A 21,809-nucleotide genomic window follows, 5' to 3' on the forward strand; every position below is an offset into this window, starting at 1 on the left:
AGGGCTGCTTGGACATACCAGCAGGAGCACCACACTGACTATGTGCCTGCACAGCCTCCCCCTTGCCATCATCTCACCCCAGCCCTGTTTAGGGTAAGCTGTAGTGACGCAAGTCTTGAGTGGGTGGCTCTGCTCCACCACACAGGCCACTGCTGCCTAAAAGGGATTCAAAGCGTGGCATAACATCTCTGTTGATGAGTGTGAGCATAAAATTAGAATACTATTTCTTCTAGGCACTGGGGAACAAATGTTTTGAACATCCATTGAGACATTCTCATGGGAAAGTTCCATCAAAACAACCAGGAATTGTGCAAGACTGCAATTCTGGGGACAGCTGTACATTAAGCAAGGGACTAGAGTAGATGACCTTCCAATTCTGTGGTTATATGCTACTCCTAGCATGATATTAAAAGAGTAACTTCCAACCTGTTGCTTTCCTTGATCTAAAGAAAACTATGATGCCGTGTTCATTCATAGTACAAAGAGTGCTTGCAGTTAAAACAGTTATTCTTTATTTTTAAGTGATAGTAACGAACAATGTGCATATCTTGAGTCCCCAGTTCACAGATGGTTTGTTTAACATATGCATCTCTCTTATAGGCCACCAAAATAGAAGATGGGAGTTTGTCTTTATGCTATCATGACTCTTGAGTGTCTTAAAATCAGCAAGCAATTTTGCAGAGAACGCAGTGTCTCTGGCACTGTGTATATTTGCAAAATTGGTAACACACCTGATCATTCATATATATATATATATATATATATATATATATATATGTATAATCACTATCCCTTAATACAGATTTAATTTAGTCAGACTTCAAATTCTGTGTTGATGCGCCCTCTGCTGGCAGAATTGTGATTTATTCAGAACCAACGAAGATCCCAACAGAGACTGCAATTTGTTCATTTAAAAGCCTTTAGCTGCTGCCGCTGTCCTGTTTAGAACCAATTTGTTGTAAGAATTAAAGGAATGTCTGTGAATTGGGGTCACGGCTTTTATCCCCAAAACGTTAGGACAAGTGCTTAGCAATATGATGACTTTCAGTGTTCTTCCATTTTGCGGTCTGCAAGGTACACATCCAACTTGTTCATGCTTTCTTACAATTAGTGTTTTGTCTCTCTCATCCTCTAGCTAAAGAACACATTCGGCGTAACCGTCAAAGCCGTACCTTTATGGTTGAAAATGTCATAGGAGAGATCTGGTCCGAGTTGGAAGAAGGTAGTGTCCTTTTCTGAGTCACCTTGGCCCTTGCTGCCTTTTGGTTAGACCTGTCAACAGCAGCAGCATCTGTGCAAAAATGTAGTTACATCATTTGACTCTAATACATGGCTTGTGATTCCTCTTGTATTAACAGGTGACCGTTACATAGTTGTTGATAGTGGAGGAGGGACAGTTGATGTTACAGTCCACCAGATAAGGTTACCTGAAGGACACTTAAAGGAACTCTACAAGGCAACAGGTGAAGCTGCATTCTTCACTCCTACTCATTGTAGAACATCTGTATTTAACCAGTAGTAGACAGCACAGCGGGGCAGTGCTGTTCACTTGTACTCTGGTGGGTCACATAGCTGCTGCTTACCAAGCACACCAACAGGAGTGCCAGATTGGCTCTGCTGGTGTGTTTGCACCGTGTTGAACTCGCCACTGCCTCGCCTCTCTACCTTCTGATAAGCAGCCAACCAGAGGTCAGGTGAGTGGTGGTTCTGTATCATGCAGTCCACCACTGAATTTCATTGTTATTAAATGAAGTGATGACAGTGTCCAGAGACATATGTATGCTCTGTACCAAGGGAACTCTGATTCTGTACTAGGAACGAGTAGATTACGTTGTTGTTGTTGTTTGTTGTTGTTACCATCACCGCCACCCACCCTTTACCAGCAGATTCTGAAGCAGGTTATAGCAATCTAAAAATCAATATTTAAAAAGTTAAAACAAATCAGTCACAGGAATAGGGTGGGTCCTGAAAACACACATCTCAGGTGTCCAAAGCTAGCTGAAAACTGCATAGGGAAGGTGTCTGAGGGGAGGGACGTTCATAACTTAGGGGCTGCCACAGAGAATGCCTGTTCCCAGACCATACACCCCAAACTTCTGAGGTTGGAAGAATGACTGAGAGGGCTTCCACTACTGATCTTAATACCAGAGAAGCCTTGTATGGAAGGAACCAGTCTTTCAGGTGTTAAGTAAATTTACATTGGTTTCTTTTTCTTTAACATGCTTCCCCTATTAATTTTTCAGGAAAGGCAAAGAGCATTGGCAGTCAAAAAGAGGAGGGAGGCTTTGAAGTTTTAGAAGGAGTTGAAGCTAGAAGACAAGAAATGGGAGCTTTAGGAAAGGGAGAAGAGAATATAAATAGTACATTAAAATTGTGTATCTAGAAACAGACAACATTAGTTACACCGTCTGAGTTAGCTGAGTTAGGTCTATTAATTTCAGTAGGTCTCCTCTGAGCAACAGTTAGTTGAATTTCACCCATGTATCTGAATTCTGCTTATGACATGCTCCTCCTGAGGATGCTTACTCAATAATCACCTCCCTGAATTCAGAACTTAATCCCTACTAAGTGTGTTTTAAGGTTGCAGCTCCAAGTTTGTCTCAGCTGCACACAGCATGTTTTCCTATGGCTTGATTTTCAAGTGCATATCGCAATGCCCATGCAATATTTAAAATATTTTGGTCGCATCATTCCTTAAGCAAATATGTTTGTTTAACGGTTCTAATTGTCTCTGATGCAGGTGGGCCGCACGGTTCCTTAGGGGTAGACTATGAATTTGAAAGACTCCTGTGTAAAATATTTGGAGAAGATTTTATTGAACAATTTAAAATCAAGCGGCCTGCTGCCTGGGTTGATCTGATGATAGCGTTTGAATCACGCAAAAGGGCAGCAGCACCAGATCGGACTAACCCACTCAACATCACCCTGCCTTTCTCGTTCATTGACTACTACAAGAAATTTCGAGGACACAGTGTGGAACACGCCTTAAGGAAAAGCAAGTAAGTACTTTTAAGTTAACAGAATCCAAAGAGATTCTTGTGTTCATTGCCACACATGCAAAAAAAGAAATAATCAGTCCAAGTAAGACTGAAGAAAATTAATTCCTGGCAATATGTGAAGGAGATGGCATTCTATTGTATGAAATATACAAACTGCTTCATGGCCTGAGGCATCAAAGATAAAAATACAAAAAACCCCAAACAAATTCTAAAGCAAATTCTACAATATCTCAGGGGTCAACTTTCTTTCGTTGGCACCTGAACATCATGGTAGAAAGAAAAAACTGACAGAAGGCAAACCAAAGCAGCCTTTTCTTCAGCATGGGTGGTCTCCCACTTACTCTCCCATTGCATGAAGATGTTCCATTTATCATGGCCTTAGCTAATGTAAATAAAAAATCTCATTGGTTACATAGTGAGGATATGACATTGGAATCCTTTCATTTCTAGCTTTTTGAAACAACACCTTGAGTTAGTAACATTATTTTGGCTAAGTGAGCAGCATTTCATTAACCATCTTTTATCGTTAACTTTCTTATCATGTCCTGTTTACAGTGTAGATTTTGTGAAGTGGTCATCACAAGGAATGCTGAGGATGAGTCCCGATGCAATGAATGCTCTCTTCAAGCCTACCATTGATGAAATCATACAACATCTCAGTAAGTATCAAGGGTGTGTTTGAATGTCTAAGGACTTCTAAATGGGCCACTGACATGAACAGACCTAACTTAGTCAATGGGGTTACTCTGAGAACTAACATTGGTGGAAAAGAATGCCAAGTGAGTAGAACTTAGTTGGATACAACATTCTAGATCTGAAGAGCACCTAGTCTACTTTGATTCCATCACAATGTCATTCTGTGAATCATATTGGATTCCTCTCACTCCATTTGGTATCTGAAGAAGTGTGCATGCACACGAAAGCTCATACCAAGAACAAACTTAGTTGGTCTCTAAGGTGCTACTGGAAGGATTTTTTTTTTTTGAATATGGCAGACCAACACGGCTACCTACCTGTAACTGGATCCATTTAGTGAGTTTTCCTGTCATTTGTCATTCTGTTCTCTTATTACCTGCAAAGGTATTACTGTTATTCTGACCATGTGGATTTTCCTCTCCAACAAGGTGATTTGTTTGAAAAGCCAGAAGTAACTAATGTGAAGTTCCTCTTCCTGGTGGGCGGATTTGCTGAAGCTCCGCTACTACAGCAAGCTGTCCAGAATGCTTTTGGCTCCAAATGCCGAATCATTATTCCTCAGGATGTGGGGCTCACTATCCTCAAAGGAGCAGTCTTATTTGGTCTGGATCCTGCTGTCATTAAAGTGCGCCGCTCTCCCCTGACCTACGGGGTAGGGGTCCTGAATCGTTACGTGGAGGGCAAGCATCCTGCAGAAAAGCTGCTAGTTAAAGATGGCACCCGCTGGTGCACGGATGTCTTTGACAAATTTATTTCTGCTGACCAGTCGGTGGCTCTTGGGGAGACTGTGTCGCGCAGCTATACACCTGCCAAGCCTTCGCAGCTGGTCATCGTGATCAACATCTACAGCTCGGAACATGACCACGTCAGTTTCATTACTGAGCCAGGGGTGAAGAAGTGTGGCACTCTGCGCCTGGATCTCACAGGAACTGATACGTCCGCGCCAAGCAGGAGGGAGATCAAAACACTAATGCAATTTGGGGACACTGAGATCAAAGCCATGGCAATTGACGTTGCCACTTCTAAAAGTGTCAAAGCTGGTATTGATTTCCTAAACTACTAATGCTCCTCCCATGCCCACCACCTGTTAGTTCAACACTCTGTTCTCTCATTTTTCATGTGTCACCAAAATGGACTTGCATTTCAGCCAGACGGAAAAAGGAGAGAACAGTTAGAAGGGAAACGTCAGGCATTTTTGTTGTTGTTGTTCTCAAAATTATCTGTTCAGGAATCCAAAATTTACATGGTTATCAGGTGCTAAACATCAAACGGAATAATCCAAAATGGCTAAATGCATTGTGAGAATTAGTCATTGAAATATCACTGCCCTCTTGATTGGAAAAACAAATAGTTTTACTGGAAGTATTCCACATGTGCTGTATTTGGGGCCCAAAATGTCAAAGCTCGTATTCATGGTCCTACATTGAAGACCCTAATACAGCAAATGGCAAGCTGTCTCACTGATACCAACAAGTCTGCTTCGGACAGCAGGAGGTCATCACTGCAGCCCTAAATTAAAGTGGTCCTCTCAAGTGCTGCTGTTAATTGTCAGTGGAGATTTATAGGTATGTAGTAGTTTTAAAACCAGACCTCTCTTATTTATATGCTTTAATACGAGTGCTAGAGGTGAAGTATCTAGCCTTTCTTTGTAAAATACGAAAAAAAACAGCACTTACCACCCAGGCAAAGTACATTTACTTGTTGGGGATATAGGATGACTGCTTCTGGTGGCTTTTGCTTCTGTTTTAGCAAACTTCCAAGCCACAAAGTAGATTTGTTAAGGCTGCAGCCCATTTAAAGGAATCAATTAAATTTGCAAAACATTCACTAAGTATTGCAAGGAGCATACATTTCAAATTAGGAGATAAGATACACAATATCATCTTAGGACAGGCACACCCTTTTGAGGTGAAGGGGAAAGGGATGATGTTTTCCACCTGCAGTTTGTATAGTTTATGTAAATACACATTGTATTTAAAACAATGTGTTGGATCCAGACTTTGTGATACCTAGAGCAGACCCACTGGAATCAATGGCACAGGCTAGCTGATCAAGTGCAATGATTCCAGTGGATCTACCCGAAATGTTAATCTAACCTGATTAATCCAGGAATAGGGGAACCTGTAGCCCTCCAATTTCCACCAGTCCCAGTCAGATCACCAATGGTCAGAGATGGTGAGAGTTACAGTCCAACGACACCTGAATTAGCCATTAACATTGTAGCCCAAGTATTTGAGTATTTCTTCTTTTTTGTTCATTGGAAAGAGATGTTTTTCAAAAATCTCCCTTCTCAACAGTTTTTGCAAGTTTAAGAGCTCCCACCTCACATTTTCCTTCTGGACTTTATGTGGTAGGTGGGGATTTTTAATTTTTTTAAAAAAAAAATGCTTCCAGCTAGCTGTTGGGCAGACCTCATGCAAAAGAAACGAAGGGGTATGGTAGCAGTAGCTGCCCAGAAAGCACCTCTATTCTCAGGTTGGAGAATGCAAGGAACCATTTTCATTACCTCTCACATACATGTTAAGAAACAGGAAATAAATACTGTGTTGGTCCTAGAAAGTGAGATTCAGTAAAAGAAAAGGGATACCTTTATACTGGGCCAACATTTCACCTGTTCATGAAAGAACTATATAAAATGCTTATTGTTATTTAGAATGATTCACCAGGAGAAAGAAAACAGGTTGTTACATCCACAACTCTATAGAGAGTAGTTAGTTACCTGTCATTCATTTGCGTCCAAAATACTTGCTTTCCCATTCTCAACCCTGCATACATAAGCCACGAAGTAGGCAATTTCCAACTTTCCTCCTCACCAGCTTCTGTGATAAAGTACATCCGGAAGAAGCTTAAAATCTATTGGGGGGGATTGCCAGTAGATATGTGCACAACCCCAGAGTCAGACACGACTGGACCTAATGGTCAGGGGTCCCTTTACCTTTTATGTGTAGACAGGACAGGAAGTTCAGCTGTATTGCATTTGGCCTGCAGAGGGAGCATGAACACTGTTTCTCTAAAAATGAGAGACTCCTCTGTTTCTGCTCCCACACAACTTAAGAAAGGAACATGGCACATATCTTGAACACTGCCAGCTTCAAAACTCAAAAGCTTTAGGCAACAAACTAGATCCCTTCCCAGTGTGAATTAGAGCAGCTGAACATAAGAAACCCAAACACAGAAGTTGCTTTAAACTGTGATGTGGTGTGACTGCGTCTACCTAACAATTCCCTGGATTCGCACATGGCCTGCAGTTCTGCATTAAAGATAAAGGTAAAGGGACCCCTGACCATTAGGTCTAGTCGCGGACGACTCTGGGGTTGCGGCACTCATCTCGCTTTATTGGCCGAGGGAGCCGGCATACAGCTTCCGGGTCATGTGGCCGGCATGACTAAGCCGCTTTCTGGCGAACCAGAGCAGCGCATGGAAATGCCATTTACCTTCTTGCCAGAGTGGTACCTGTTTATCTACTTGCACTTTGACGTGTTTTCGAACTGCTAGGTTGGCAGGAGCAGGGACCGAGCAACGGGAGCTCACTCCGTCACGGGGATTCGAAACACCGACCTTCTGATCGGCAAGCCCTAGGCTCTGTGGTTTAGACCACAGCACCACCCGCATCCCACAGTTCTGCATTACTACATACCAAATGTGATTAGAGGTGGCTTGGGGAAAATAAGTTTCTCTGTGCTGCAGGTCCTTCAAGACTGGCAATTTGCAGCGTGGAGGCAGCTTCCATGCCATGCAGTCTAAAGCCACAATACAGGGCTTTTGATATGTAGTCACTTCCAGATGTACTGGATTTGCAGCCAGACACCCTCAACACCGATGGGGAAGGTCAGCCATGTTTCCCCACCCACAACATTTTGAAAACACATTGTGATCCACTGAACCCCAATCATGCTTCCAAGGCACCAGAACATTACCGTAATTGTGTAGTTACACCCTTTTCCAGTTAGCTATGCATGAGTGAAAAGCCATAGCCCCTTTTTACTTTTAAAAATGCAAGATTATTGATCAGGCGCTTAAGTCATATTTTAGGGGCCATTGTGCAAATGCTTAAAAATTCAGTGAAGAATTTAAAAGGGGCACCATTTGCATTATATCCATTATATAATTCCCTGATAGAATGTGAATAAGCTTTGCTGAATTAGCTATCACAGGGATGGATTGGATAATTCTAGTCACAGTATCTAGCTTGCTGTTCCTTAAATAATTATTCTACTGAATAATTAGAAAGTGTGCATGCTGGCTTTCCTTTGTTTTCATCCTGTCAAAGGCAAATGATTTGTTTTTCTATATGTGTAAGTGTGTGTGGCCTTCCATGGTTTACAAATAAGCAACTCCTTTGGGTGAGCTATGGACAATATTATGTGATGTATATACAATATTTAAATATTGTACAGATGCTTTCTTTCTAAAGTGCTATTTTCTTGTACAGAGTGCTCTTTACCTCTGTTGATTTGCATTCAGTGGTTAATTTTAAATAACATAGTTTCACAGTCTGCTTCAGTAATTATAGGCTTTTAAAGATGGTGAGATATGAAATGCACAATGCTGATCTTGTAATAACAGGAGGGGAGCATGAAGAGTGTCAGACAATCCCACACTCTTCTTGTTATGCAAAGAATAGCATACAGACACACCTTTGGGTTTTGAATTCTTTTTAACCGCCCCAGTTCCATTTGAAGTAATGCATAGGAATGACAATGGTTAAAGGCCTTTTGTACATCAGGTCTTCCTTTCCTACCTGAAAACTAGATTATCATTTGGGGCATTTCTTACCCCCAAATGATCTCCAGTTTCAAACCGTATGTTTTATTTCAATGATATCTCTTTATTACTAGATTCAGGCTAAACACAGACCACCGGCCACATATGGAGAGTGCAGCTTGCTGCCTGCCAGGTACTCTAAAAAAAAGAAGAAGAAGAGGGATTCTCAAGTACCAGAATGGCCACAAAATATGGCCGATTCATTGCATTTGACTTGGTGATTTGCCAGCCGTGCAGGCCCCTACTAGACTAGAACAGAATGCATATGTCGTCATAAGCTAGAACACCAGGGGTGCGCAAGCTAAATTGCTTGATATTAATTGTGTTGGACTCCTTTCGGTCTGCTACATCTTCTGTTAGGCAACTGCTGGCTGGAAGATACAACACAAGCTCATCTTACATGACTACTTCCTTGCTTTGTGACATGGCTCTTCTCAGAATCCCAGTTGTCTTGGAAAAGCATTGTTTCAAGTTGTTGCATCTTCATCATACATGCAGTCAAAGAAGCAGGGGCCTGGTATAACCGGGCACCTGCCAGGGCCAAGGATCCCACTACCAGTTTTCCTGGTCCTGCTACATTGCTTCCTTTTGCAGCTTGTCCCTGTTCACCTGCCTTCTCTGAGTGAGCAATAAGCAAAAGAGCAGTAACCCTACACCTTGTTGTCTCTGGCTGAGAGGTGCTGCACTGGTTGCATTCAGCTAAAGCTGCCCTCCTTCACATTATTCCATATCTGTATTAGGAAGAGATTTCATTCTACAGGAACTCCCGCAAAATCCTTACCAAACACTATTAAGCCCCACTGCTGGAAACTGCCATGGTGGCAAGGAGGATCCAAAAAGGACATAGATAAATTGATCTCTGGTAGTGAGAATCTCCTAAGACGCTATCCAGCCATTATTTCTGTAACTGTAAGTCATTTCTGATCCTTTACAGCAGCAGAAAGCTATCTTTATATTCTTGCTCATTTTCTCCTTTCCATAACTGGGATAAATAGTCTCATTTGGTTCTTTTCTCCCAGTCACAAAACATGATTAGATGGCCAGTCCTCAGATTACATCATATATTCAAGTTGACAAATCAGCTCTTAAAATGTTAAACTCCCTTTTCATCACACAGACAAATTTTAATTCATCAGTTTTCTAACATACGTTGAAGAAAATATTCGCACTAAATTGTCTTTAGCCATTGCTTCTATATATTTTAAATATGGGGTGTTTCCCTAATACATTGTTATTAGAAGCATGATTCTACTTTCTGTATGGAAGAACACTACAAAGTGTACTATAAAACCTCTTACGCTTTCTCTTCTGTGAACAAAAGTATGTATAAAAATTATGTGTATTCGCATATTTGCATTAATAGTACATTTGAATGTCTATCAAAATAGCTGTCATTGCAGGTTAAAAGTGCTATAAACCTGCAATCCTGAGATTTCGGTCTATAAATTATCCACAAAATTATCACACCAAACTTTTAAGTTTTCCATCCTATTCCCTAAACTTCTACAGGGATATTATTTCACTTGGATAGTAAGAAAATTATATTGATCTAGGTGAGCTAAATTTTGCATAGCAATACAGCGGTTTACAAGAAAGAACTTCTTTCCGATGGAGGTATGTGAGTGATCTGATTAATTCCCCTGATGTAATTTGCTCAGTGTGCTTGCAGCCAATGAAGGGAGATAACTCGTGGATGGCAGCAGCTCCTTAGAAATACATCATGCAGCAGACCGACCACTTAAGCCTGTATTCTTGCCCATCTGAATCCCTCTGAAGTACATGAAACTAAGGCAACTGCAAATATGTTGGCTGAAGTACTGTTTGGGCTACTGAACTGGCTGTTATGTGTACTGAATATTTAAATATAACCAGACTTCAGTAACTAGTTTTTAAAACTCTGCTATAGCACTGTTGCTATTATTGTGAGATTTATAATTTTTTAAAAAAGCTTATTTCCCCCGCCCCATCTTCATCAGCCCCCAAAAGCGGTATAATTTTGCTGGGCATGCTCTCTGCCACTTAGAATCCATCCCTATTCTCCCAAATAATAGCAAATTAGGTTTGGTGTCTAAGGGAACCTTTTAGAAATAGAATGCGATGCTATAACTACAGGCTTTTGTATGAGCCCTATGCTAAATTTAAAGGAAGTGGCACATGGATGTTCACTTGTAAGTACCGTAGAAACTGGTAAAGTGATAGATGTTTGCCAGATGAGAGCAAGAAACACAATTTCCCATGTGTTTTCTGCTGCAGGGTTGGTTGGTTGTTGTTGTTTACAGATCTTGATCAATAGAAATTTAAGGGAAAGGTTCTGCTCTGTGGCATATAACAGAGACCCAAACTTTTACCCTGACAGCAAAACTTGCTTTGCTTTCTGTGGAAGTTTCTGTCTGAACCCAACAATGGAAAACCAAAGCAACTGACCATAAACCTGGAAATTAAAAATGATGGCAGAGTTTGTAAAATACTGTGAGCCGGATGTGGATTAAGTTGAATTTAGTTCCCATTGAAATAAGCGACATGATTTAAGTCATGACAAATGTTTCATATTGATTTCAAAAGGAACTAAATTCAACTAAGTGCAATACTATACATGTTTACTCAGAAGTAGGCCCTGTTGAGTTGCCAGGTAAGTAGGTATAGGATTGTAGTCTTAAACTGGATCCATCCCAGTGCTGTTAAAGAAACCTCAACCAATGCTCTAAGCACCTTGCAGTAATCCAAATAAACAAGCGTTGGAATATATTATTAAAAGATGTAATTTTCTTGCAGTGATGTAACTGCAGTAGCAAAACTGCATTATTTACACACTCTAAACCACAACACATTGTGCAAAGGTTGTTGGGCATAATGCTACAATATTCATCTCTGCTTTGATAACTCATCAAATATATTGTAAAAAATAAATAAATAAACATCTGATCATTGTAATCTCATTCAATTTCTTCCCTGTGCAAGACTACAAACCTCACTTAAAGTCCTGGAGCAGATCACAGCTTTTCACTGTTGCATCTTCTGAGTACTGTGCTCTTCAAAAAGTGTCAAATAAAACACAGTAAACTGTGAAGGAAGATGTCTTCTGCTGATTATTTATGGCTCCTGCGTTAAAAGTTATTTCTAACATGATGCACCATCCAGCAGAAAGGAAGGCCTCTTGTACAGATGATGCTAGTCCTGATTCTGCCTGTGCGTCGCAGCTACGCTCCGGAAGCCTCTCTGTTCCCTGCACGTGTTGTAAAGGTCATGTGGATGAGGTCACAATGCCATGGGAGGGGCGCGGCACTATAGCTTGAGCTCTCTTGTAAAAGGTTGCAAGGAAGCAGCCAGCTTGGGGGATGGTATTCCTCGCAGAGCTTGTCATGGTAAAAGGCCCAGTCCCGGCTTCCTGAGCAAATTGTTCGTTTGGGGGGAATCTCTCCTGTACAGGTCAGCCTTTCCAGGGCTGCCACATCTTCTTCTCTCTCTTGTCAGTAGCTGACCATTGTTTGCTCCCTCTCTCGCTACACCCTTTGTCTTTAGCCCTCATGCACCTGCATTTGTTTTTGCCAATCTCAATACTGTTATTCTCGCCCCGCCCCCCCTTTCCTATCTCCTTTGTGTTCTGAGGACATGAAACATTGCAGCTGCAGAAGCCAATGGCGCTAGTAAGGTAACGCAAGGCTGCTGGATCCTTTCTGCAGGATGTGTGCCTGTGGCAGCCAGGAACATAAATAGCTTTCTAACGGATTAGGCAATTTCATTGCTCTCGCTATCAACAGCATGGGAACAGCCTATCAAATCCCCAAATGAAACCTTCATGTTCAGAGGCACTGTATCCCTGAGCACCAAATACTGGGGAGAAACCAGAAGGCAAGCTTGGGTGTAACTCTCAGCTTGTGAGCTTCCCAGAGGCTGGCTGCGGTTTGGAATAGAATAATAGGCCCTTGTTCTCATTTGGAAGGGTTTAGTTCCTCCAGGAAATTTCCAGGCTTTCCTGACCAAGCAACGCAGCAGTCCCAACTAGCCCCATTGAACTCCATATTCTTACTAACTGGGCATGTGCAGGATAACTAGAGTTGTACTGGAAATGAAGTCTAAAGAGTTTTGAGTCTGCTTGGATGACTTGCTGGCCATAGTTTGTTCATATGCAGAGAGGCGATGGTTCTTTCCTAATGTTTTAACACAGAGAAATGGATGACTGCTTACAACAGGGGTGGCTCCCTTGTGGTCCGTCTAGCTGCTGCTGAGTTATAGTTTCCATCAGCCCCAGGCAGCATGGCTGATGGGTAGGTCTGGGAATTGTACTTCTGCAACCTCTGACTTAAAGGTTCTGACAACCTGAAACACCAATATGTTTCGATTGGGATAATTCTTGAACAACAGGCTTATTAATATTAGAGTCTCGATTCGGTTGCAAGTCTTAACTTTCTTTCATCAGAGTTTGAAAAAGCATGGAACCATTTCAGCGACAAGTAGATGAGCGCAACCCTTTGATACCAGGATATACAGGTAAAAAAAACCGGGAGTCTTGGCCTGAGCTTTGTTCCCATTTCTCAGCTGATAACTTGGCAGAGAGCAAAATAACATGCTAAAAGGGGCAGCCAAATAATCACGGCTTTTCACATTGGCTCCCACTTTGTTTTGATGCACTTTGTACTCAGTAAAGCAGTAATAAACAGGATTACGATTTTAGTAGCCTGTTAAAGGTATATATTTGCTATTGTATGCTGTGAGGCAGGCATAGGCAACCTTCGGCCCTCCAGATGTTTTGGACTACAATTCCCATCATCCCTGACCACTGGTCCTGTTAGCTAGGGATCATAGGAGTTATAGGGCAAAACATCCAGAGGGCGGAAGGTTGCCTATGCCTGCAGTGAGGATTGACCAAGCACCTTAGTCTTGCCTGATGGATGAAGGAAAACACCTTTCAGTCTCAGGCTCTCTCCCAAGGGGTGGGGAGCTGATGCTCCTTGCGTCTACAAGTTGCTGGGCTACAACTCCCATCATCCCTGACCACTGACTTACATCACTAGCAGAGTGATAGGATGAGCCCCAAATGCAGAACAACAATATTATTGGTGAAGAGTAATACTATACAGTACACAATACTATCTAAATAGGTCCCCTCATAAGGCTGCTAAGTCTAGAGTCTACAACTACCTAACTGCACCACAGATTTCATGCTCCCCCCTTACACTGTACTGAGACACCAAAACACAAGCACATACCTTGCTCTCTTTCTGAAGATCTGGATAGCTATTTTATACTGGCAAATTAGGCTCTATTCTGCACTCAGTATTTTTTAGAGTCTCTTACCTGCAGAGGGTGTGTGTGTGTGTGTGTGTGTGTGTGTGTGTGTGTGTGAGAGAGAGAGAGAGAGAGAGAGAGAGAGAGAGAGAGAGAGAGAGAGAGAGAGAGAGAGAGAGAGAAGTACCGGGTATGTTGCTGCAGAAATGCCTCTGAGTGATAATGAGAACTAGAATGTTGTTATGAATTCTCTGAATTCTCAGGGTACAACTTTGAGGGTGGTGGTAGTACTTTGATTGCATAACTGTATTTTATTGAAAATTCTTATTATGAACTCTGCTGAGTTACCTTGCATGACTGACAATATACAATACCTTAAATAAATAAAAACAGAAAGCATAACTAAATAAAATAGGCAGGTACAGTGGGCACACCTGCAAAATATTGCTAATACATGCTCTATTCTAACATTTTTATTAATTATCTACAAATGACACTGGCTGTTTTGGAAAACAAAATGTTGAGACTCTCAGACATCTGCTAAATTTCTAGTTGCTTGGGTATAAATCTCAGTGGTTGGTAGTGTGACAGGAGGCTTTGAAATGCCAGGAAGGGTGACGGAAAGCTGAACTTCACTTTATTGTGAAGAATTCCAACACTCATACCTACCCTCTGACTAAAAGCCTGGGAATCAACAGCACCCAGTTTTGCAGGCATCAAACACTAAATCAGTATGCATGGCAGCTGCAAAACGTGTCTGGAAACACCCACATTTCATGTTGTGTAAATTAATCAAATGGCAACAAATGTCACAGTGATAAGCTGGCGATGGGCAGGTAAGGGCTCTGAAAAGGGCTGGAGCTAAAAGCCCATGTATATGACCCACCAGATCATCCTTTTGACGCATTTACTATGAATGCAACAGAATGTTAAGTTGGCTCCCACCATGGACTGTATGAAGCCTGTATACACAAATAATGAGTAAACAGTGTGATTATCCTTATAATAGTCCTGGGGCTGCAGACAGACACAATAAATTTTGTTGAAGGAAAGCCTAGACTAGTCTGCTGATGGCTTCTTCATGATGGTTGTGAACTTCTGTTGCACTTTCCAGGCTACATCCCTTACAGATTCTACCGAATTGGAACTAGCTACGGAAATGATTCTGTGTGGTGTGTGAATGCGTTTCGTGAGGCTACTCAGAGAAAATGTGACCAAATGGAAGAACTGAGGGTCACAGCGGCTACAACACCCCAGCTGCCACCTCTTTGCTCGAATGAAGAAATAATAAACGCACTTGATGACTATAATAGCAAACACCATCCAAATGTGCTGGGTATAGTATGCCTCATTTCTAATCAATTTGGGTTTAGCCAAATCTGTTCCACTATTATACAGTTATTGGAGATGCAGTTCTTGATCCCAAGTTTCTGCAGAGTAGCAGAGTCCATGTTGTTTTCACACCCACACCATGCCTTTAAAGCACATCATGGCTTTCCCCCAAAGAATCCTTAAAACTGTAGTTGACCCGTTACAGCTACAATTCCCAGTGCCCTTAACAAACTACAGTTCCTAGGATTCTTTGAAGGGGAGCCATGCACTTTGAATGTGCTGTAAGCATATGGTGTGGAGAGGAGTTGGGTCACAGAGAAGCTTCCACTCTAGAAAACTCATTGCACGTAGCACCCTTAGAGTCACCGTCATATGTGGCAGGTTTGAATATTTAAGGCCAGACTCAAGGGGGCAGGGGGTGGTTGCTGCCAGCTTGGTGGCTGGTTTGCTAGACTGAGTTAAACTGTATGGTTCCCATTCAAGTGGAAGCCTCCTTTTTTCGTGATGCTTGCCCTCTGAGCAGATACAGGGTTACAAAGGGAGCAGATGTCATGTTAGCAGTGAGCTAGCTTAGGGCATGCAACTGAAGGGAGGAAGAAAAGGAAGAAAAAGAAGCTTGGCTTGGCATGGCATGTTATGTACACATTGCTGATCTAGAAATGAAATTTAGTTTAAAATGAAACCTTCCACCCATCCTGATAAGCATACTTATCCACCATGTTTGCCTGCTTCAACATTTTCACTAACAGGCTCTGTTCAAGGTGCTATACAAGGCCCTGTGCAGTTTGTGACCAGGATTCCTAAAACACCTTCTTCCCTTCATATCCCTATCTGATCTGTGTTCTCTGCAGGAGAGGGCATCCTGCAGGTATTGTCTTGCCAGAAGGCCTTTGCCATACAAAGGTGATCTGTTGCATACCTGCCTTTTGGAAATCTCACTGGTTACATATGAGACAGGCGCCATCTCTTCCATCTTCTTGTTGTCTGTTGAAGACTTTCACCTTTAACAAGCCTTCTAAGTCGAGATCTTTTTTTATCCTAGTCTGTATCTGTATTGGATTTGAAATTGTATTTATATATGTAACTTTAAAAAAATGCACAAATATACACATACACAGAGTCTTGTGAAATTGCTTCACAATACTTCATAAGAAATGCTTCATGACTGAAATTAATTAATTAATAACAACAGACCCAGGGCATCATCTTTAACCCTAACCTGAAACATGAGCATCACCTTTAATGCTTTAGTGATTCCATCTCTGCCTCTGCCAGTGTGGTGTAGTGGTTAAGAGTGGTAGACTCATAATCTGGTGAACCAGGTTCGTGTCTCCGCTCCTCCACATGCAGCTGCTGTGTGACGTTGGGCTAGTCAGACTTCTTTGAAGTCTCTCAGCCCCACTCACCTCACAGTGTTTGTTGTGGGGGAGGAAGGGAAAGGAGAATGTTAGCCGCTTTCAGACTCCTTCGGGTAGTGATAAAGCGGGATATCAAATCCAAACTCTTCTTCTTCTTAAAAGAAACCCACAAACTGCTGGTTGTGCCACTGATGTAACCTGACCTTAGATCAGGGCATGTTCCACTTGTGGCTATACCACTATACTGTTTTGTTCCTGCGCCTTACTAGCCCACGTCCAGGTCTTGACACAAACTTTCCTTCTTGACTCTGTTTCCTAACTCCCTCCAACGTGGTGTAACAGATAAGTCTGAGCTTTCAGCTTTCTGCCATAGGACAGATTTCCATCTTCATTCCTGTTATTTGTAAGCAGTTTCAGTTGATTGAGCAGTGGAGTAAAAGTTCTGTGTGAGTCATTGCACACACAAAAAGCTGTCTGTGAATGTTTTCTCTTCTTTTCTTTTTCACAGAATGTGGAAACTTTTAGGCAGCTTTTCATTTTCTTTTAAAGCAAAACACTGACCTTTGTTCCTGTGCTGTCGTGCACAGATGACAAATTCTAGTAGCAAAAGCCTTTTTGCTTTGCCATAGGGGGAGCTCACGGCAGTGATCCACATGTGGCCTGAATGTTGCATGGGAAGGCAGAGGCGATCTTAAGTCTGTTTTGATGAATTGTGGTGGTTAAGGGGGTAATGACGGTTCCCTCTTTGAGAAAAGTAACAGTCACTTTCTCCAGGTCTTTTGAGAGAGAGAAACTCTATCTCTGCAACTAGCAGCACTAAACCATGACAAAGGTCTCTAATAGCTTTGTTATTACAGATGAAGAGCAACAGAAATTGCTTTCTGTCTTGAGTTTTTTATCTACAGCTACATGGACCTGCCCCATGACCTCTAAAGCTCAGCTGGAAAAATAGAAAGGAAGCAACATACATTCTGAATTACTTCTTCCAAAAGGGAAGCTTCAGACTTGTATAAACCTAATATGCAAGTACCATAAGACTTGCAACAAAATATTGCAGTGTGATTTACTCCCATTCATGATGTTCCATTCCATTCACCTTCTCACCTGCTTTTCTGTCCCGTTCCCCCCCCCCCCACATTCAGCACAACAGTTGGTCGGCTGTCCATGGCCACTGAGCATGCTCAGTCCTCATTGGGCTGTTTGGGGTCCCCCCCAAAAAAAATTATGTTTGTACTTTTGCAAAGTTTGGTCCTTCAAAGCCTCCTGATACCTTCCTGTTGTACATGGATTGTGGTATTTTGGCTGTGCTTGGATAATTTACATTGCTATTAGTATATATGATTACCTAGCAAATTTGCCATAACACAGACTGTTAACACTTGAGCAATGATATCCATGGTTTTACTTACTACCTAGCACAGTGGAATTTGCTTTAGGCTCTACACTTGCTGGAGTGCAGCCAGCACTTGGTGTCTCTAAATACTGTAAATGGAGAACTAAGAGTGCTTGTAACCTCTAGCTTTGAACATTCCTTAGGACCTCTTCAGCAGTCTTCTCTCAGAATATTTGGATTCTTGATCAAACCCATGAGCTATATAGAACTGTTATTTCTCTTTCTCACTGATGGGAATTATATACAACTCTTTTCCACTTAGACCCTTTCTCTTGAAACTGGAATCTTTTAAAGAGCACCTGTAGTAAATCTTCCTTCCTTCCTGTAGTAAATTCTTTGCAATGGTTGGCTGATGATGGAGTAATACAAGGTTTCACAGATTTCAAGCTTGTCAGATCTACTTCATGTTTTAATAGAGCCCCAAGATCTACCAGCCAGACTCAGTGGAAAAGACATTGTGCAAGTTGAAGAACATAGTGCTAGTGCAATGGGCCCCATTTGTGTCGTTCTCCTCACTCTGTGTAGGGTTATTTTTAGCCTCAGTAAGCTTTCAATTAATGCCCCATTTCATCACTTTATATTTGATCTTTGGTAAGTTCTACATAATTGCATACAGAGTTGTGTGAGCTTGTGTTTCTTTATTTATCTGTATTCCTTTGTGTTGTGTTTTGCCTATTTCATCACTTTGCAGGGCCTGTGGAAACAAAAAGGAGTCTACTTGAGCCACCTATTCCAGGCTGGACTGGCTTTGTGCCCAGGTCTAAGGTTACAGAGTTTGGTCATGGAGCTCGCTACCATGTGATGGCAGAAAATTGCTATCGAGATTTTCAGAACTCCTTGGACAGAGCCAAGCAGGATCCTGCTATCAAGGAATCCATGTATGTTGGCATAAAGATCTTTCACTGGGCTATGCTGCAGCCGAGAAATCATGTGGCTATAATGTTACATAATGTTACTCATTCATCTATGCTCAACTATTGTGTTATTTATATATCTTTTTATCCTGTCTTTGCCATATGAAAACCAGAGACATTCTGCCTTCCCAGAAGCATTTGATAAGACTATCACATGCACTGTTTCAGTCATATCCAAAGCTGCACATAATATGTTGTTATGGTCAAGAAAGATGGAGAATGGCAAGCACCAAAATATAATTTATTTTATTTATTTTGTAGGAAAGAGATCCCTGCAACCAAACCCATAGAATCACGCCCATACCAGAGATTCTACAGGCCGGAAGGGATGATGCCTAAGTATACTGGGCATATTCCACGTAAGGCTTTAGGACTGTATTATTTGAAACTGGCCACTTACTGTGAGCCTGTTCACAAGACCATGTTCACCTGTCTCAACTCTTGGACTGGAGAAGAAGAGAGTCAGCACCAAAAAAAAAAAAAAAAAAGGCTGGTGCTTGGTGATGATAGGGGTATTGCTTGATTTGTTTTGGTCCTCAGAGGGAAAGGGTCTTCATGTGCCTTGCTTGGACATGTGAGTTAAAATAACTCAGTCAAAGGTTATCATGCTTTCTACTATATCTTCATTGAGTTGATTGAACAGGTGTTCTGAAGCAGGGCACACAAGAGCCCCTTTGCCTCCAAGGAAGACCTTGTTAGTCTTGTAGAAGTCAGTTGGCCCATATCCTGTTATGCTGGGCCCACCATCTGTTGCTGATACTATGCCACACTTTGACCACTATGATCAGCAGAGTATGCACAGCTCCAGCAAAGCCATCTAGCAGACCATTGGCATCTTCCTGCTTTCCAGCCTTTTCCAGAGCTCCTTGTTAAGAAAACCCCTTTCCCACACAGTTCAGTTCAAAGTATAAAGTGTTTATTGCCTCATGATCCCTTTGTGTGTGCACATGGGTTTTGCCCCCTCAAAATTGTGCCCCCAGGGTTATAGGCCCTGCTGCCTCCCACATTATGCCCCTGCAAGTACTCACCTTACGGATGGGAGCCCACCAATCTGAGCCTCTCCATAAACTGCAATGAACATTTAGACCCCTTGACTGTACTTGGCACTTGGCTTTAAGCATTGAAATAGACCTTTTTGTCTTGTAGATGAACGTTCTGGCATCGGAAAGACCTTTGGTAATGTGAGCAGAAGCTGTTCTGTCTGCAATCACCCCGAAGTGAGCTATGGTACTTATCTTGATAAGAAACGGAAGGCTGTAAAGTTTCAAGAACCGATCAAGGAAGAGAAGATCCCCTTAACTGCAGCAGACAATTAAAAATATACAGAAATACCTGAGATTATATGAGAATAATCCTATCATGTTGTTTGTTTAACCACTTGGTATGAAATATCATTATTTACATTTTAAAATATCAAGTTGTTAGACAGATATTGTGGTTTTGAAACTGACTCTAAAAAAATCTACACCAGTATTTCTGCCTGGAGCACGTCTGGATCACTGCTGCAGCATCAGTTACTGCTCTAACTGCTGATGTCACACCCTATATCTTATATATTTGAGCTGGCACAGAGATCTTGAGACTGTGTGGAAGGTCATTCAGATGCTAAGATGCATAGTTTAAAAACTCTTTGAACTAAAACATAGTAAGGCGTTCAACTAGTTTCCTATCCTGGTATCGCCATGCAGCTGTCAGTTTCCCATAGTATGATAGCCTGTCCAGATGTGGGTGATGACTCAAGTCATGAGCTGCACATCTCCTGGCTCTGTGCCACCATGGAGTTTGCCTGGTTTGGCCTTTGCATCTGGAAGTGGCATCAGTCACAGCTGTAGGTGGACTGCAGACTGGGCCAGAAAAGGAGCAGACAGTTTGCCTTGAGTAGGGCTACTGCTTACTGCTGCCTACAAAAGAGCCTGAAAGGATCATAAGGCAGAGGACTGAGTGAGTGACAGGCTGCATCCTTCACAGGTTGACAGAAGTAGTGACTCAGGCCAGTTCAGTGGCCCACTACAAATATGTAAAGGGAGGGCTGTAGTTTATTTAGAGCATTTGTACCCCACTCTTCAGCCAAAAAGTCACCCAGAGTGGCTAACATACAATCAATTAGAACAAAACAATCCCTGCCTGTAGATTTATAATCTCTTTCTATATAAAGAAAAGTGACACACAAGGAGAAAAGAACAGGGAGGGAAGAGGAAAAAATGAAACTCGGGCACCAGTTCTTAAGTAGATGTTCTTTTAATGACCAGCTGGCACAGTTCAGGTGTAGATGGTGCCTGATGCAGCTGGTGTGGTAGAACACTTGTTTTGAATGCAATGGAGTCTCTGGTTCAATCTCCAGCATCTCCAGATAAGGCTGACAAATGCTCCTGCCTGAAATCATGGAGAGCTGCTACCACTAAGTGCTTGGGAAATGCTGCATTCTAACAACAGAAAGGGCAGCTGGTGACATTTGGGTTCCCTGCAACAATGATACAAAGAAACAGGCATCTGAAAGAGTTGCTCCAGTGGGTTTTCTGAGGCACATTTAGAATATGTAGATTTGCTTTCAGTGCATTTTTCAAAATTATCTTGGGGGAGTTTTTCAGATTTCCTATCGCAACTGAGGTACATTTATTTTCACCTTTTTCGCTAGAGTATTCCTTTGCTTGCATCTATTTAGTTAATGAAGCAGCCCCCCATTTATTTTATCTAAAATCTGAAGGAAACGTTTTGAGTTCAGCTCTCTTTAATCTGTCCCGTAATATGTGAAGGGTTTGTGTGTATCTGCAGTGCTTGATTTTGTGGGAGGTGGGTTTTCTTTTTTTTAAAGAAATGTGTAATTTAATTACACTGATGGTTGGTGTAGCGGTGTGTGTGAGGGTGTTGTATAGTACCTTGTTGAGCATTTAAGTTCTAAATCTTTGACTTAATCTCTTAACCTTTAGACTTTGATTTTCTTCCTCAGCCTATAATTTGTACAGCCTGCCATCAGAGGAGGGAGGTAAATTAGACGGCATCTGCTATATTACAAATTACAATTATTAACATTACTTCCATGAGAAGCTAGCTCTTAAAATTCCTTCTTGGTGGAATAGTGCTACTCCAGTAAAGCTGTGTACTGTATGGGGAAATGGCATAGGCCACC

The 21,809-nt window shown here is 41.9% G+C and overlaps 2 protein-coding genes and 1 long non-coding RNA gene across 4 annotated transcripts in view; 2 read left to right on the plus strand and 1 right to left on the minus strand.

Moving 5' to 3' along the window:
- Nucleotides 1-5,621, plus strand: part of HSPA12A (heat shock protein family A (Hsp70) member 12A) — a 51,286-nt gene extending 45,665 nt beyond the window's left edge. Inside the window, exons 8-12 of one of the 2 annotated variants that reach the window (XM_033149561.1) lie at nucleotides 1,136-1,222; nucleotides 1,359-1,463; nucleotides 2,741-2,999; nucleotides 3,555-3,658; nucleotides 4,124-5,621. In XM_033149561.1, the coding sequence (XP_033005452.1) occupies nucleotides 1,136-1,222; nucleotides 1,359-1,463; nucleotides 2,741-2,999; nucleotides 3,555-3,658; nucleotides 4,124-4,758 (1,190 nt within the window). In that variant the 3' untranslated portion in view covers nucleotides 4,759-5,621. The remainder of the gene's footprint in view (nucleotides 1-1,135; nucleotides 1,223-1,358; nucleotides 1,464-2,740; nucleotides 3,000-3,554; nucleotides 3,659-4,123) is intronic. The other variant, XM_033149560.1, reaches the window with a different exon arrangement.
- Nucleotides 1,155-11,630, minus strand: LOC117046972. The gene is made up of 2 exons (XR_004426643.1): nucleotides 11,427-11,630; nucleotides 1,155-1,291 (listed from the first exon to the last, which is right to left on the minus strand). It is a non-coding gene; the product is annotated as an uncharacterized LOC117046972 (long non-coding RNA).
- Nucleotides 11,631-11,763: 133 nt separating this feature from the next.
- Nucleotides 11,764-20,031, plus strand: C5H10orf82 (chromosome 5 C10orf82 homolog). Its single transcript, XM_033149562.1, has 6 exons — nucleotides 11,764-11,885; nucleotides 12,877-12,947; nucleotides 14,800-15,021; nucleotides 18,460-18,646; nucleotides 18,944-19,041; nucleotides 19,829-20,031. The coding sequence occupies exons 2-6, from the start codon at nucleotides 12,890-12,892 to the stop codon at nucleotides 19,996-19,998; spliced, it is 735 nt and encodes a 244-aa protein (XP_033005453.1). The 5' UTR covers nucleotides 11,764-11,885; nucleotides 12,877-12,889; the 3' UTR covers nucleotides 19,999-20,031.
- Nucleotides 20,032-21,809: the final 1,778 nt, after the last annotated feature.

This window comes from Lacerta agilis, chromosome 5, assembly GCF_009819535.1.
Source record: "Lacerta agilis isolate rLacAgi1 chromosome 5, rLacAgi1.pri, whole genome shotgun sequence".
Classification (NCBI taxonomy): Eukaryota; Metazoa; Chordata; class Lepidosauria; order Squamata; family Lacertidae; genus Lacerta; species Lacerta agilis.

What these genes read in the sequence shown, in the direction of transcription:
- C5H10orf82 (XM_033149562.1), top strand. Translation starts at nt 12,890, where the DNA reads ATGGAACCATTTCAGCGACAAGTAGATGAGCGCAACCCTTTGATACCA. An exon ending in ACACCATCCAAATGTGCTGG is followed by an intron (nt 15,022 to 18,459) that starts GTATAGTATGCC and finishes ATCACTTTGCAG; the next exon opens with GGCCTGTGGAAACAAAAAGG. An exon ending in CCTGCTATCAAGGAATCCAT is followed by an intron (nt 18,647 to 18,943) that starts GTATGTTGGCAT and finishes TTTATTTTGTAG; the next exon opens with GAAAGAGATCCCTGCAACCA.